General features: G+C 43.9%; 1 protein-coding gene across 10 annotated transcripts in view; it reads right to left on the bottom strand.

Annotated features, from left to right (window-relative positions):
• Positions 1-13938, bottom strand: part of CADM1 (cell adhesion molecule 1) — a 278434-nt gene that overhangs the window by 59386 nt on the left and 205110 nt on the right. For 7 of the 10 annotated variants that reach the window (XM_089538063.1, XM_089538065.1, XM_089538068.1 and 4 more), the window contains exons 2-5: positions 13764-13910; positions 11998-12150; positions 10350-10487; positions 7729-7887 (exon numbers count right to left, since the gene is read on the bottom strand). In XM_089538063.1, coding sequence (XP_089394189.1) covers positions 7729-7887; positions 10350-10487; positions 11998-12150; positions 13764-13910 — 597 coding nt within the window. The remainder of the gene's footprint in view (positions 1-7728; positions 7888-10349; positions 10488-11997; positions 12151-13763; positions 13911-13938) is intronic. The other 3 variants (XM_089538064.1, XM_089538067.1, XM_089538070.1) reach the window with 1 other exon arrangement.

Raw genomic sequence — 13938 nt, 5'->3', positions numbered from 1 at the left:
TGTTAAAACAGGCAGCAAGGGGGCTGTGAAGCCTGCGGCCGCTTGCCACCAATTAGATGTCGCATTAACAGTTTGCAGCAGAAAAGAAGAGCCAGCAAGGAAAAGCCCTGCACCAAGCAACCTGTTGTGATCCGTTCCAGTTCTCCTAAAAAAGGATTGTTTCCCTTTTTATTCCTGAACACAAAGCTTGGGGAAGAAGAACAGAGGCTCCCCAGCTCAGGCTGGAGTGTAATTATTTCCCATTTCAAACCATTTAGACTCCACATTTTGCAGTGAGGCTGGGAGCGATGCTCGGAAGACCGGCCCTGGCGTTACTCTATACCCTTCCTTCGTTTGCGGCAACATTCCTCCGAGAAAGCCTTATTAATGAGCTCGCAAACGAGCACCCAACTGGGAAATGTCACAAACAAGAGAGGCTAATGCTCCAGAAAATCAAATAACTGAACACTCGGCTGATCGTGGTGCCTTTCATATTTACAATAATAGCAATAATAATATTAGGGTGGGGGGGATAAAAAAAACTCCTTTAAATAGCATATTCTGAAAGGGTCAACACCTCGCTGAACAAAACAACTCATTTATTTATGTTCAGAAATCTCCAGATGATAAATTATATTGATGTTAATCACTTCGCTGCGCAGTATTGCAATTAATATTTGCACTCGTCGGAAACAGGCGGGTTATTAAGGCACAAAGCATTAAGGCATATGGCTGGGTTCTTTTTTCTCCCCATCTTTCTCTCTCTTTCTCTCTCTCTTCTCCCCCTCCTTTTGTAAACATAATTGGGCACCAGGAATTCTCTTGGTAAGCACAACAAACAGAGGTTATCGCTGTTTCCCTGGGTATATATTTTTACAAACACGCATGTAGACATTATAAATACTGTGTTCCATTAATTATGACTTAACTCTGCATTACTGCTCCTGCGGCTTGAAGAATTGGAGCTACCTATCGGCCTCCCTTTTGGCATTACATTGCAAAGAAAGGCGAGGAAAAACAATCCAAAGCAAGCAATGGAGAGCTTCTCCTTCCTTCCTTCCTTCCTTCCTTCCTTCCTTCCTTCCTTCCTTCCCTTCCTTCTTTCCTTCCTTCCTTCCACATAAAAACATTCAGGGTTGAATACCCTCCTCTCTCCTCCTTCCCTGCTCATTTACGTGAAGCCCTTAATGATGTCTTAATGTATTGTGATGCTCCATTTCACTTTTTAAAAATTATATTTACACATAGCCTCCTTCTCAGACCACATGGGAAGCTGTGAATTTATGCATAGTGTGTGTGTGTTTGTGTGTACAGTCATCTAATGTTGGGCATACTGACCTAAACTGATCCCTGCAACAACACAATGCACCTGTCAGATCTCAGTGGATCGAGTGGTGACCATCATTCAAGCATAAAGGAAACCACCATGACGTGTCCTTAAAGTAGATGCGCATCGACATGAGTTACGCTTCTGAAATCATTACTAAGATACTACATTTCGTGCTACGTTATAGTTGTTGACAGACATGTCATGCCGCATTATTCATACTGTCTGGGATCTAGCTGCTGTCATACGCATGCGTCAGTTTCCTTGCGCAAGTGTTTGTGTTCTTCTGGCCATTGTGCAACGGACATATCCAATCCATAGTTAAGCGAGTTCCAGAAAGGTAACATATTTCACATGCTTCTGTGCATTCTTGGATGGTGCGTAATTCTTCATCAGTAACTTTCTATGGCCCACTTGATTCAATGAAATGGCAAAAAGAGCCATTGCAGAATGAGCCATTTTTTCCCCAATTCTGGGAGAAAGGTAGGATATAAATCCAATAAATAAAGAATTAAATAGTGCATTTCCAAACTGTACTGTGGCTCAGTAAGGAGGTACACTGGCAGATACACAACCAGCTGCAGCAGAAGAGTGAAGTAGTGTACAACCGCTGTGTAACTTGCATTAGCATAGATTTACAGTACAGGACCTCGGTATGTGCGTGTCTTTGGCAGCACAACTGCAGACCTAATTTTTACCACTAGAAAGCATCATCAGTTCAGGACCACATGCAACCTCCCAAGAGCCGTTTTTTTTTTTAGCCCCCACCATTTCCAGAATCCCTGCACTGTTATTTTTCTGGACAAAAGAGAAGACAAATTGCTGCCCCTGGAGGCCTCCTTGCAAAACAACGGTACCTTTTGAACAGGTTGCAAGGTGTTACGTTTGACACCAAAAGTGGACCTGGGGATATTTTAGGTTGGTTGTTCCATTTGTTTGGTTGTCCACTTCTGCCAAGTATCAGGGCAAAACAGTGGTTTCCAGACCTGCTGCATTTGCCCACCCCTGATCTAGGGCTTTCTCATTTAAGAATGTGTAAAGGACAATCTTGTGCAGGAGGGTTTAGCTGAATTTCATATATATATATATATATATATATATATATGCGCCCCTGTTCTGCTATGCTGCTACCCAGCAGGGCTCAGCGATGCAGCCGATAAAACCGCTCGACAAACAAGTTTCTCGAAGTTCTTGCTGATGGTGAAGCCGATATGAATAAAAATAAAATCCATAATTTCATTTGAGCTGGTAGCATGAAAAGTAAGTTTAAATGAAATGTTCATAAAACCTTAAGTTAAATAGGTCAAACTTGTCAGCCTGCGATCTCGCACGCTGGCTTCCAACAAAGTGAATTTGTGCAGCGGGAGGCTGACTTCTAATGGAATTACTGACAGGCCTAGAACAATAGCTGCCGCAGGTCTGTGGATGAAGTCTCCTCTTACAAACACGGCGATTACCATATTCAAGGGGGCTCTTGTCAGATGCAAAGCTCAGTCATCTAAATCAAGGTTTACCATACCAGTTCAAAAGCTCACCCTCCCTTTCCTACCCTGAGTAGGTACATGAGTTAGAGACTCCCCTAATGACTTGCAAAAAGAATGGGCACTCCAAACTCAAGGCACAACTATATGGAAGGAGAAATATAATCCCTGCTTGTTCCTTCCTGCGTGGTTATTGCCCTCACAGTAATTTTGCTCTGATGCCTAGAATTTGCACTGCATGAATTGGTGCAAAACAGGGATTCCAAAAATCAAAAAGAAAAATTAAGGAGGCGTAATCCAAGCACCTACCACTCCTTTCTGTCCGTTCTACTGTTCTCCATAGCTGTGGAACATACAAAAGCAGGGGACAGGGCATGCTTGGAACCAAAGGTCCACGTCTCAGCTCTTTAGACCTGCAGATGCACACATATGCTGGAGAGGTCTGGTTCCCTTTGACTCACCACAAGAAGGCATCTACTCTGTGACTTGAAGACTGGTCAGTTGTCTCGAGCAGATGCACGTTTTTGCTGTTTGCCGACTTTAGTGTTTCCGACTTTATGGCGACTGTAAGGTGGATCTATCATGGGGCTTTCCTAGCAAGTTTCTTTGTAGGGAGGATGTGTGTTGCCTTTGTAAGGAGGATGTTTTTCACCAGCATCTGTCTCTGTTTCAAGAAACTTGTCCATCCTTTTCATGAAAGCTTCCAAGGAGAGGTGGAAGGAGGAGACCTTGGAAATGCGAGTCTAACTTGCCACATTGCCATTCCAGGATGCCTTCTCTAGCTCAGCTCCCTTACCACCACCTGCTCTTCTACAAATGTTAACATGTGTCTGAATATTCAGGACTTTGAGCAAACAATAATTAGCTCACTGCCTTGAAAAAGCTCCGTAGATAATTTGAATTTTGCCTGCTAATACCTTCGCTTTTATTACCGGCCACTTCCTGCTGAATTCTATCTCATGCTAAGTACACCAAAGTGACAAAACCACTTGCTGTGACTGCGCATTCATTGGCATGGCACTCTGAATCACAGAGGCAGGTGCCGGAAAGGGAACGCTTGGGCCAGGTTGCGCATGAGCCAGGTGGTGACAGGTAATGTTCAGGACCTGTCAAGCTCCTTCCCTTCAAAAACTGCCTCTCCTCCATCCTCTTTATGAGGCCAAATTTGGGAACGTGGCCAACGTCAAGACACCGTCCGCCTAGGACCGCTTGTCCATGACAGAGTAGTCAGCCACTATGTGCAAAGTGACATTCGGAGGGCTGCGCTTTTGCTTTGATAGCTGCTTTCGGGGTCCAGAAAGCTTATTGAGAGAATGCAGTAATAAAGCTTTTTTTGTAGGTCCTGTTTCTTGGAAAGACTTGGTGTGGAGTCAAGGGCCGTTCTTCTCTGGACAACTAGCACAGAAGTGGACCGTGCTTCTCTCTATGTACCTCTGTGGCACTGGGGTGCCAAGGGGATGAATGGGTCACCCACATTGCAATGTTAAAGATTTCCAGTTATTGGGAGGAAAGGAAGAGAAAGAGTAGCTCCAGGACCACACTGTCCCCAATTCAAGAAGAACATGGAAGTGACAGATCACCTTCTTGCTAAATGATTTTGGGTGCAGGCCACTGGGAAGTTCTCCTGCACAGCTACCATTACAACAAAAAGGGACTTCATTCTCTTGTGTGGCATCCATTTGCTTCAAGGAAGCTTGGGCATACAAAGATAGACATGTAGATGCCTAAATACCCCAATGGCACTCGATCCCATCTGATCTTGGAAGCCAAGCAAGGTCAGCCTAGTTAATACTTGGAGGAGAAACTGCTAATGAGTGCCAGGGGCTGAAGGCAGTATTTCAGAGGAAGGAACTGGCAAAACCACCTCCGAGGATACCTTGTCTAAGCAAACCCTATGAAGTTCATGAAGTCACCATAAGTCAACAGTCATACACACAGACATAGACACAGATATAGATACAATCTGAAAGCTGTATTATCAGAGTCAGTGCAGAAAATCAGTGCAGAATGGCCAAGAGGCAGAGACAATTACTATATACATCCTATGATCTGGGCACCAGTAAGACTTGGAAGGATAGGTACTGATCTAGACCAAAGAGCCGTGTGTGTGTGTGTGTATGTGTGTGTGTGCAGTGTAAAATTTACACTCTTATACTTGAGTGGTGGTTGTGTTATTCTCCACCTCTGTTGAATCTCAACTTACTGCATACCCATGAACATGCTTTCTGTTGACGCATTGCTACTGAACATTCATGAATCAAGTGGTACACTGAAGGCACTGGTGAGTATGCATTATTTGAGAATGCACTCCTGCCTGTGCTAGAGCTTGACTTGTGGGACTCTGCTTATGCAACTGTGAATTGAATGGGGATGTTACACCATGGTCCAAAAAATTACAACTACATGCGCAAGGGAGTATGTTGTGCAAAATGCCAACAAAATGCCCACCAAAACCTGACTCATCCTAGCCCAAGTCTTCCAACACCCTAAACTGAGGGTTTAGCTGTTGGTAAAGAACTGAGAGTCAAACTGGCCAAGTCAATCCACTGGTAGATTACTAGGTACCTTCAACCCATCTGTGTGTTATGGGTCAGAGTTGGATCTCACCTTGGTGGCCTCAACAAAACTCAAAACTCACTAGTCTGACCAGGTTTCCATATCAACAAATAGGCAGCATTGCAACATTTCAGGAAATTCTATTTTTGCGTCCAGGTTGAGCTTTCTTTCCCACCTTTGTGTACATATGTGCATCTCTGTTTTGTGTCTGTGGTTAAGCTTTTCTGATCAGACCTCACAAAGGTGCTAATGTATTATTAAAGCTAATGGAGCTCTACAAGAAAATGTTAATGGACATTAAGTTTGCATAAATGAATTACACATTAGCACAGTGGCAAGACAGCTACAATCTGCCAATTTGGGTAGTAGCTGATGGTTTTTTGTTTTCCCATTATAGGGACATTATTTTCCCAATACTTCCAGGCGATATGAAAATTGTAAGCAGAATGCTCATAATGGAACAACATAATGAAGTAGAAGAAGTAAATTAATACAGGGGTGGGGAGGCGGTTCTTTGTGTAATGTTATGGTCGAGCTGCATATACAAAAGATATTCTGAATCCTCTCCTGATTGCACAGGCTTCCTTTCTGCTCCTTTGTGAAAAAGGAAGAGCTGCAGGAAGAAGAGAGGCGCTCTGCTTAAGTCTTCCTTGCTACAGGTCCATTGTCCAACTAAAAATACCTGGCACTGTGTGCAGCAAAGACTGAATCTACCCATTTCCATTGGCATTCCTGCTACAGACCCAAGCCATCCCAGATGCCACGATTCTGGGCACCATTTCAATAGACATAGCAAGGATGCAAAGTACTCTGAATGGCCAGCCCTCCTCCAGTCCTCTTTCTGCTTGGAGCCACAACTTAAGGACAAAACTAGCAAGTTAGCTAGGGTGATCCAAAATAGGTTATATAGACAATATTTATACTACATGATGATACATATCTTAAAGGCATTAGATTCTACCTGACCTTGGAAGCTAAGCAGGGTCAGCACTGGCTTGTCCTGGAATGGGGGACCGCCAATGTATCTCAGGTATTGGTGGATGTATTTCAGAGGAAGGAACAGGCAAAAGCACTTCTGGGTGTCCCTTGCCTAAGAAAACCCTTTGAAAAATTCATGGGGCCACCATAAGTCAACAGGTGACTCAAAGACACATATACACACATGCATGATGATGCTTTTTGAGCATTCAGAACCTCTTCCTATAAAGCAAAACACATGCCTTCTAATTGCCTGCCACTCTATGGTGAACCCATGAATTTAATCTGGTTTTCCATGGCAAAGTATATTCAGAGGTGGTTGGTTGCTGCCTTCCTCTGAATATAGCTTACACAGCAATTGATATTCCCAGGCATATTTCGAACAATACCAAATATTTCAAAGAATACCAAAAATCCCAAAGTATGCCTTGTGGTGGTTTAAAAAATAAACATAAAAAATAATCATGCAGGAGGAGAAAAGTGAAGTTAAGAGTCAAAGGTCTACATCTTTCTTGTTTGAGATAGTACAGAGAGGGTCCAAGCAGAGATAAAGTTGATATCCTCCCCCCCACAAAATGAGGCAGTTAAGCAATGGGAACAAAAGCAGAAAAAGGCAATAATATGTATTTTCTCCATTTACAGCCACAGTGTGTCGCTTTTTGAGACCTGGGTTTGCAAATCCAAGTCCCAGTTAAAAAGGATAACTGTCCATTCTCTTCTACTTTGCTCAGCAGCTAAAACACCATACGCTCCCAGTGATTCCTTCTGTGGCCCTGAAAGAACATGACAGCAGCAGAAAGGAAATCTGTGGGCTTTCTTTGGCTTTGGTTTGCCCCATCCAGGAACAGCCAGTGCTTCCTGAACAAAGCCTTGCTTTGGTGCCATGCAAGGCTTGAAAAGGCAAAGAGCCATGGCCAGTCCCAGGCCAACAGGTGCAACTAAAGTGAGATTCAAATTCGGGACTTGCGGCCTCACAGCTTATCATCTTAGGCTCAAGTCAACAGTAGGGCTTTGGAGACCAGAAAGGGTGTTGAAATGTGTTTCAGTTACTATGCGGTGCGGGCATTCAGCCCTGCTTTGCAAGTATCCAAAGTTTGTGGAAGCAAACATAACAAATGCCAATCCACAAAGTCAACACGCCTTGAGGGAACTGTTTATAGTTGGCCCAAGAACTGAGAAACTAGCTTCTGCGGCCAATTCAAATTGCAAAACAGGCATAAAAACTCTTTTAAGCAACATTCAGTATTTCAGAATCTGAAATGTAACAGAAGGAGATGAAAACCAAATGCAATGTATTTAAGGGAGGGAAAAAAACACCCACATAATTGCCTAATGAACAGCTCTGAATTTTTTTTCCAGCTTTACAGGGTAGATGGGTTGAATAGGGGAGATGATTCTGGTACTCACACATTACATCTAGGTAGTACTTGGTCTGCAAGTCTTTGACGGCAGGGTGGTCTACCTGACAGATGACCGGAACCCCATCATCTTCTCGCTTAACCTTCAGCGAAAGCTGGCTGGTCACTGTATACATGTCTGACCACTGCTCCACTTCTGTTTTGCCTGCTGGATAGAGAGAAATGGGGAAGCAAGGAAGTAAATAAGTGGCAAACGACTGGACCTGTGCCATCCAAGGCCTGTTCTGTACCATCCTCACTTGTGTAGGATTTACCTCTGAGGCACACGCTACTATACAGCTAGGGGCTTTGCTCCATTTAGCATGCCTGTTCTAAACATTATGTGTACTTTTGCCATTCTTTACTTTTTAATGACTCTTATGCTTACTATTATAAAGGTGCTCACTTGGACCCAAGGTCTTACTGAATCAAACCTTTTTCTGCAATAGATCTTAATGTAACCACAGTTGGCATTTTATGGCGCTCATGCAGTGAGGTACCCTGGGTCTAACTCAACAAGTGGAAATTGTTTTGTAAAGAGAAAAAGAAACACACACACACACACACACACAAATACACGAAGCTGAAACCATTGAGCATCCATTGAAATCTGCAGAAGAAGCTGAAGATACTTCTCAAAATGCACCAGACTTGGCTGTCTTATTATGTAAAACGCTCACTGTGTTGCACCCCTTGTGTACCCTTAAGGCCTTCTTTAGGAAGCGATTTAGAATCAAACCTGAGAAATTTCCAAACAAGGAAGCATTTACTGGACAAGGGAAAACTGGAACATGTCTGGCCTTGTTACTAACAGCACAGCCATCATAAGCACACACAAGTGGCAAATTCATGGAAGAATACAGAGATAAAACACTCCTGGCAGGTGCCCACCCAACCTCTATTGAAAGACCTACAAAGAAGGAGGATCCACTTGACATCAAGGGCTGAATAGCTCTCAGTTCTTTGGATGTTTAGGTGGGATCTTGAGATGGGTCTCCAGTTTCTTCTGTGGATTACCTGAAATGCACTAGGTGATCCCACTTCAATAGTGTCAAATAGGATTTCAGGTTTCATAAAGTCCAAAAATTTTAACATAACTTGAACTATTTTGGGTATCTTGATGGTTTAGATGAATGAAGGAGAAAGGACATGCTCATCTTGGTTGAGTGCAAGCATTCCTGCCTAGCTGTCTCAACCTGGTTTTCATAGAGAAAATGTGTGTAAGGACATGGAAAGGAGCATAGGGAAATGTATGCTCTAAGGGATACTAAATTACATTGCAACAGAGTCATACTGGCCAAGGTCTATTTTGAGCAATGCATAGGAACAAGAATGGCTTGAACTCGTACCCTTAAGTTGGCTTCCAGCTGCAAAGAGAAAACAGAGCCCACCTCTGCCACATGTTACTACACATCAAATCTACAGCGCTTGGCAATGAGGATTACGAATTCCAGGACGCCTTCCAAACACTTAAGTCAATGGAGCCAGAAATCCTCCACCCCTCTTCCTCCGACGCCATTGCCAAAAGCCATCATCAATAATTAAGTGGGAAAGTGACTCCGTGGATTTACATAATTAAAAGTAGTAATTAAAATATTTAAACAGTGGTATTGTCGAAGACCAGCAAACTACAGCGGAGGTGGGCTGTAGGAGAAGCCTCCTTGAGGGACCTCCTGTCAAAAAAAGAAGCTGGCAAGAAGACAAGGGGGAACGAAGAAGAGGATGAGGTGATGGAGCAGGGAAAGGAGGAGAAGCCCAGCACCATTCAGAGGGCTGGTGATCGCCTATAAAACCTACACTGCTTCAGCCAAGGCTCTCTGATGGATCATATTGTCCAGCCTCTGAGATCGCCAGGAGAGGTCCTTCTTTCAGTCCCATCGTCATCCCAACCAGAGCTGGTGGGGATGCAACAAGCAGGATCTTCTCAGGGGCTGCCCCCAGACTTGGATTTGTCCCCATGGAGGACAGAAGGGTCCCCTCTTGGCTACCCTTCCATCAGCAGATGAAGACTTTTTCATTCCAAGAGCCTTTTTCGAACAGAAGCCTTTTTGGGAAAGGGCTTGTAAGAGGGTGCTGTACAATTGTAACTGCTGTTAAGGCTTTAATGGCCAGCATCCATACTTTTTTGTGGTTTTTTTCGGGCTCTGTGGCCATGTTCTAGAAGAGTTTATTACTGACGTTTCGTCAGTATCTGTGGCTGGTATCTTCAGAGAAATCTCTGAAATCTTCTCTGAAGATGCCAGCGAAACGTCAGGAATAAACTCTTCTAAAACATGGCCACATAGCTCGAAAAACCCACAATTTTTTTAACTGTTGTTTATCATTTTTATGTCAATGTTTTAAATAGTATGATTCTATTTTCAATGTTGCATTTCTTTAGATTTTTAGCATTGAAAGGTGCCTTGGGTCCCAATCTTGGAAGAAAAAAAAGCAGGGCACCAAGCGTGAAAATTTGTGATTCACTTCAGAGTGGTCTTTCTACAAGTCTGTCTGGATTACTGGGTCTTTAGCAACAGAACAAGTGGACAACTGTACAACTGCTTCACGGGATTGACTAAGGAGTGTGTGTGTGTGTGTGTGTGTGTGTGTGTGTGTGTGTGTGTGTTGTGTGTGGGGAGGTGTTGGGTCTACCAGATAGCTCCTTGCTCCCTTTGAACCATCTGATCGTCGTGGCTGGTCTGCTGGCCATGGCTGTGCAATTCAGCTCTATCTCTTCTCCTTCCATTGCCATCTCTTTCTGGGATTCGATCCTCAAGTTGCGTGGCGGAACTGGAAGGACACAGAATGAAAACAAAACAAGGAAAGTTCAGTACGCTGTGATCGGCTGAGATGACTCCATTTACAGGGAAACCAGAGGTTTCAGTGAATCTGAGAACATACCCCATGGAAGAAGTCCTTCTCAAGTTTGACCTTGCTTTGCAATGGTTTTGCTGCCTAAGCGAAGCCTAACACAGGAAAGAGGTCTTGCTGTATTTTAAAACCACACCGCACCTTTTCCCTCTTGTTGTTATATGTTTTTAAGTTGACTTTGTCCTATGGTAACTGATAAACAAAATAAATAATAACAAATAATAAATAACTCTGTCTTAGGATTTTCTTGGCAAGATGTCTTCTGAGGAGCTTTGCCTGGAACTAAACCCCAGCGGATACCAAAGGCCCCTACTGTATTAAACCAGGCTTTAAAATGAAGATTTTAAATGACATTCATATAAAAAAGTAGGCACCTGCTTGCTCTCTCCCTTAGACACACTTTGATGATTCTGATTAAGCACTTGCATGACTCAAGTATGAATAATATGCAGGGTTTATTTTTTTAAGGAGATAAACAAGTGTGTATAAAATATATTGGGTGATAAAGGGAGCTCAACGAGGCTCATCAGGAAACAAAGCAGTTGGCACATTGCTGATTCTTTTGCGCACAGGATCGACACAACATCTCAAAACACACATAGGAGGGGAAGCTTGTGACAATGGTGCATGACCTGTGGAAGGGCAATTACATCAGACAACATTTTAGTCTTCTCCTGGGGAAATGGGAGACCCTTAACTGAAATGCCATGCACTCCAAGGCATGACCTCCAATCTCCCATATTGCTCCTTCTTCTTGTTGCAACCTGAAAGCTCCCATATTGCTCCGTCTTCTAGTTAAGATCCTCTGCCAGGCAAGAGAAAGGAGTACAGCACGCCTGCACTGTACGCAGGCTTGCCATACGCAGATTTGAGGTTACGCAGATGGCGAGCCCTAATATGGCTTCACCATACATGGGATAATCCCTGCGTAAGGCAAGAGCGCACTGTAGTAGGAGAGCATCCACTAAAATCTCTCAGCAGACTTGAATGTACATCTACTAAATACCTAGTTTGGGTTACAAGAGAAAGGGAGGGGAATCATAATGCAACAGTGCCAGGAAATGACTCTCCCGAACAGAGGTAACTGAACTTGAAATTCACACTCCAAGCTAATTTTAAACACCTTTCCAAGGTATAATAACATACTAAGAATGGAATCTCATTAAATTGTGAGGTGGTGGGGGATAGAGGGGGGGAAAGAAGAGGGGAGAATCCGTGTAACTAATCAGCAAGTGTGATCTCACTTTGTGATTGCTTGTTGCAATTCTCGTTACCGGAGTCACGGGAGGCAACATTAATCTGGAGGCACAGCAGTTACGGCATTAGCAACCATTAGCGACGGATAGCGTAATCCCGTGTTTGCGACTGTTCTACAATCTTTCGAACTGTGATCAAGAGACCTGTGAAGTAAGGAAGGGCCGGTCCTTACCTAGCACTGTAATGGTCATGTAATACTCCTGGGGGGGATCCGTGTAGAGTTGGCAGAAGTATCTTCCTTCATCCGAGATGGAGACATTTGTCAGTGACACTCTGAGCTCGCTGCTAGAGAAATTCACTAACTGAAATCTGCTGTCCTTCAAAGCTATGGGAAAAAAAGAGAGAGAGACAATTGGGAAAGCGAAATGCACATGACAGACAGTACTTCTCTCTCGGAAAACAGAAAATGCAACAAAACCCAGGTGTCTTTGGAGAGGCGACAAAGCCACACTTTGTGGCCATGTCAACAATTTTGTGTCTCCCCATCAGTCCTTTCCTCATTCTGCTCAATCACAAAATAACAAAGAAACCATCTCAGAACCCCCAGGAGCAACTTCTCCAACCTACATCCCTTCAGTTGTCCTTGACTCCAACAACCCTTTCAGGTCCAGCCAGCCTAGACAATGAATGGAAGAGGATGGAAGTTATAGCTTATAACTTCTGGAGGGCTCATGGATGGAGAAACCTGCCCCAAATTGCTCCTCGTAATTGAGGATGACTGCTTCCTGTGCTGTTTGGATTAGGATACCTCTTTGTTATTGCTTTTGATCTGGCATGCTGCAAAATGGCCCTCTCTCTGTTGCTAAAAGTGCATGGGGGACCCAAGCTTTTTAACCTAAAGACCTCACATGCAAAACAAGAACCACTACCACTATGGCATAGACAGTCCCACTATGGTCAGATAAATTAAGGATCGTGAAACAAGGAATGGGCAACTGCATGGAGGCCAGGGACTAATTCCTCCCCAGGACCCCTGATGGGCTGCATCCCCCCACAGCAAGACGCCAAACCTCCCTTTCCCCCTGCGGTCCCTATCAAATGATGACAGGGATTGATTTATGGCAGCCCAATGAACTTCATAGGGTTTTTGTTAGGCAAGGAATCCTCAAAGATGGTTTCACTGGTTCCTTCCTTTGCAACCTAGCCCACAGCACCTGGGATTCGCTGGCAGTCTCCCATCCAAGTACTAACTAGGGCTGGTCCTGCTTAGCTTCCAATGGGATCTGGTGCCTTTGGGGTATTTATGCTAGCCAAAAGAGTTGGCATAGGTCTCTTAATCTTGCAACAGGAAACCTGACACAGCCTTCACAGCTACCTAGTACTTCTGGCCAGGCAAACTTTCAGACATTCAAAGACTGGATTTTAGCTCCATCTCTTCTTGGCAAGCTTTCAGAGACACGATTAGGGCCTTCTTACTGCTTGGCTAGCAGTAGATTTTGCTGCCGAGTGCTACGTTGCTAAATCTATCTGCTCATTCCAGCTAGAGAAGTCCTTGGAAACAAGGTGCAGAAAGGTTTAAATCCATGTCTATGCAAATCCCATGGATTCAGTGGGTCAATTCAACTCCAATCGGGACCAGCAATTGGATTGAGGTTTTAAAGCTTTAATCTGCCCAGCAAAACACATCTCTTTATCCAGTGCTGCCTGAACCCTATTTTGCCCTGTTCAATTTGTTCGTGTCAACTAAATATTTTGGCACTTAAATTGTAATTCAGAGGAAACGTGTACAATCAATTCCCGTTGTGTCGCAAGACAGCCTGACTCTTAAATGGGGCCGTATCACGGCTTTTCATTAAGGAGGCAATTATGATTGGCTGCCTCTACCTACTTGCTAAAGAACTGCCTAAACCTTTAACGTGCCCAATGTTAAATTAAAAAGGAGGCAGCAGCAGCGACTTCTCCTTTATCAAGATTTGCCACCAGCCGCCCAGAACTCACGCCTGAAGTCTCTGAAATAAATCGTCTGTCTGTTGGGATTCAAGAGCTGAATCACGGAGTCGTCGCTGTTTTTCACTCTGCAACTGATGGTGGCAACTTCCCCTTCTACAACGGTCACGTCTTCTGTAACCAAGTTCTGTCCATCACCTGAAAGCATGAAAACAAGACAGGTCAA

Source organism: Sceloporus occidentalis, unplaced genomic scaffold (genome assembly GCF_023333645.1).
Source record: "Sceloporus occidentalis isolate IW3139 unplaced genomic scaffold, rSceOcc1.0.p SCAF_9, whole genome shotgun sequence".
Classification (NCBI taxonomy): Eukaryota; Metazoa; Chordata; class Lepidosauria; order Squamata; family Phrynosomatidae; genus Sceloporus; species Sceloporus occidentalis.
This window is presented reverse-complemented; position numbering and strand designations above follow the sequence as displayed.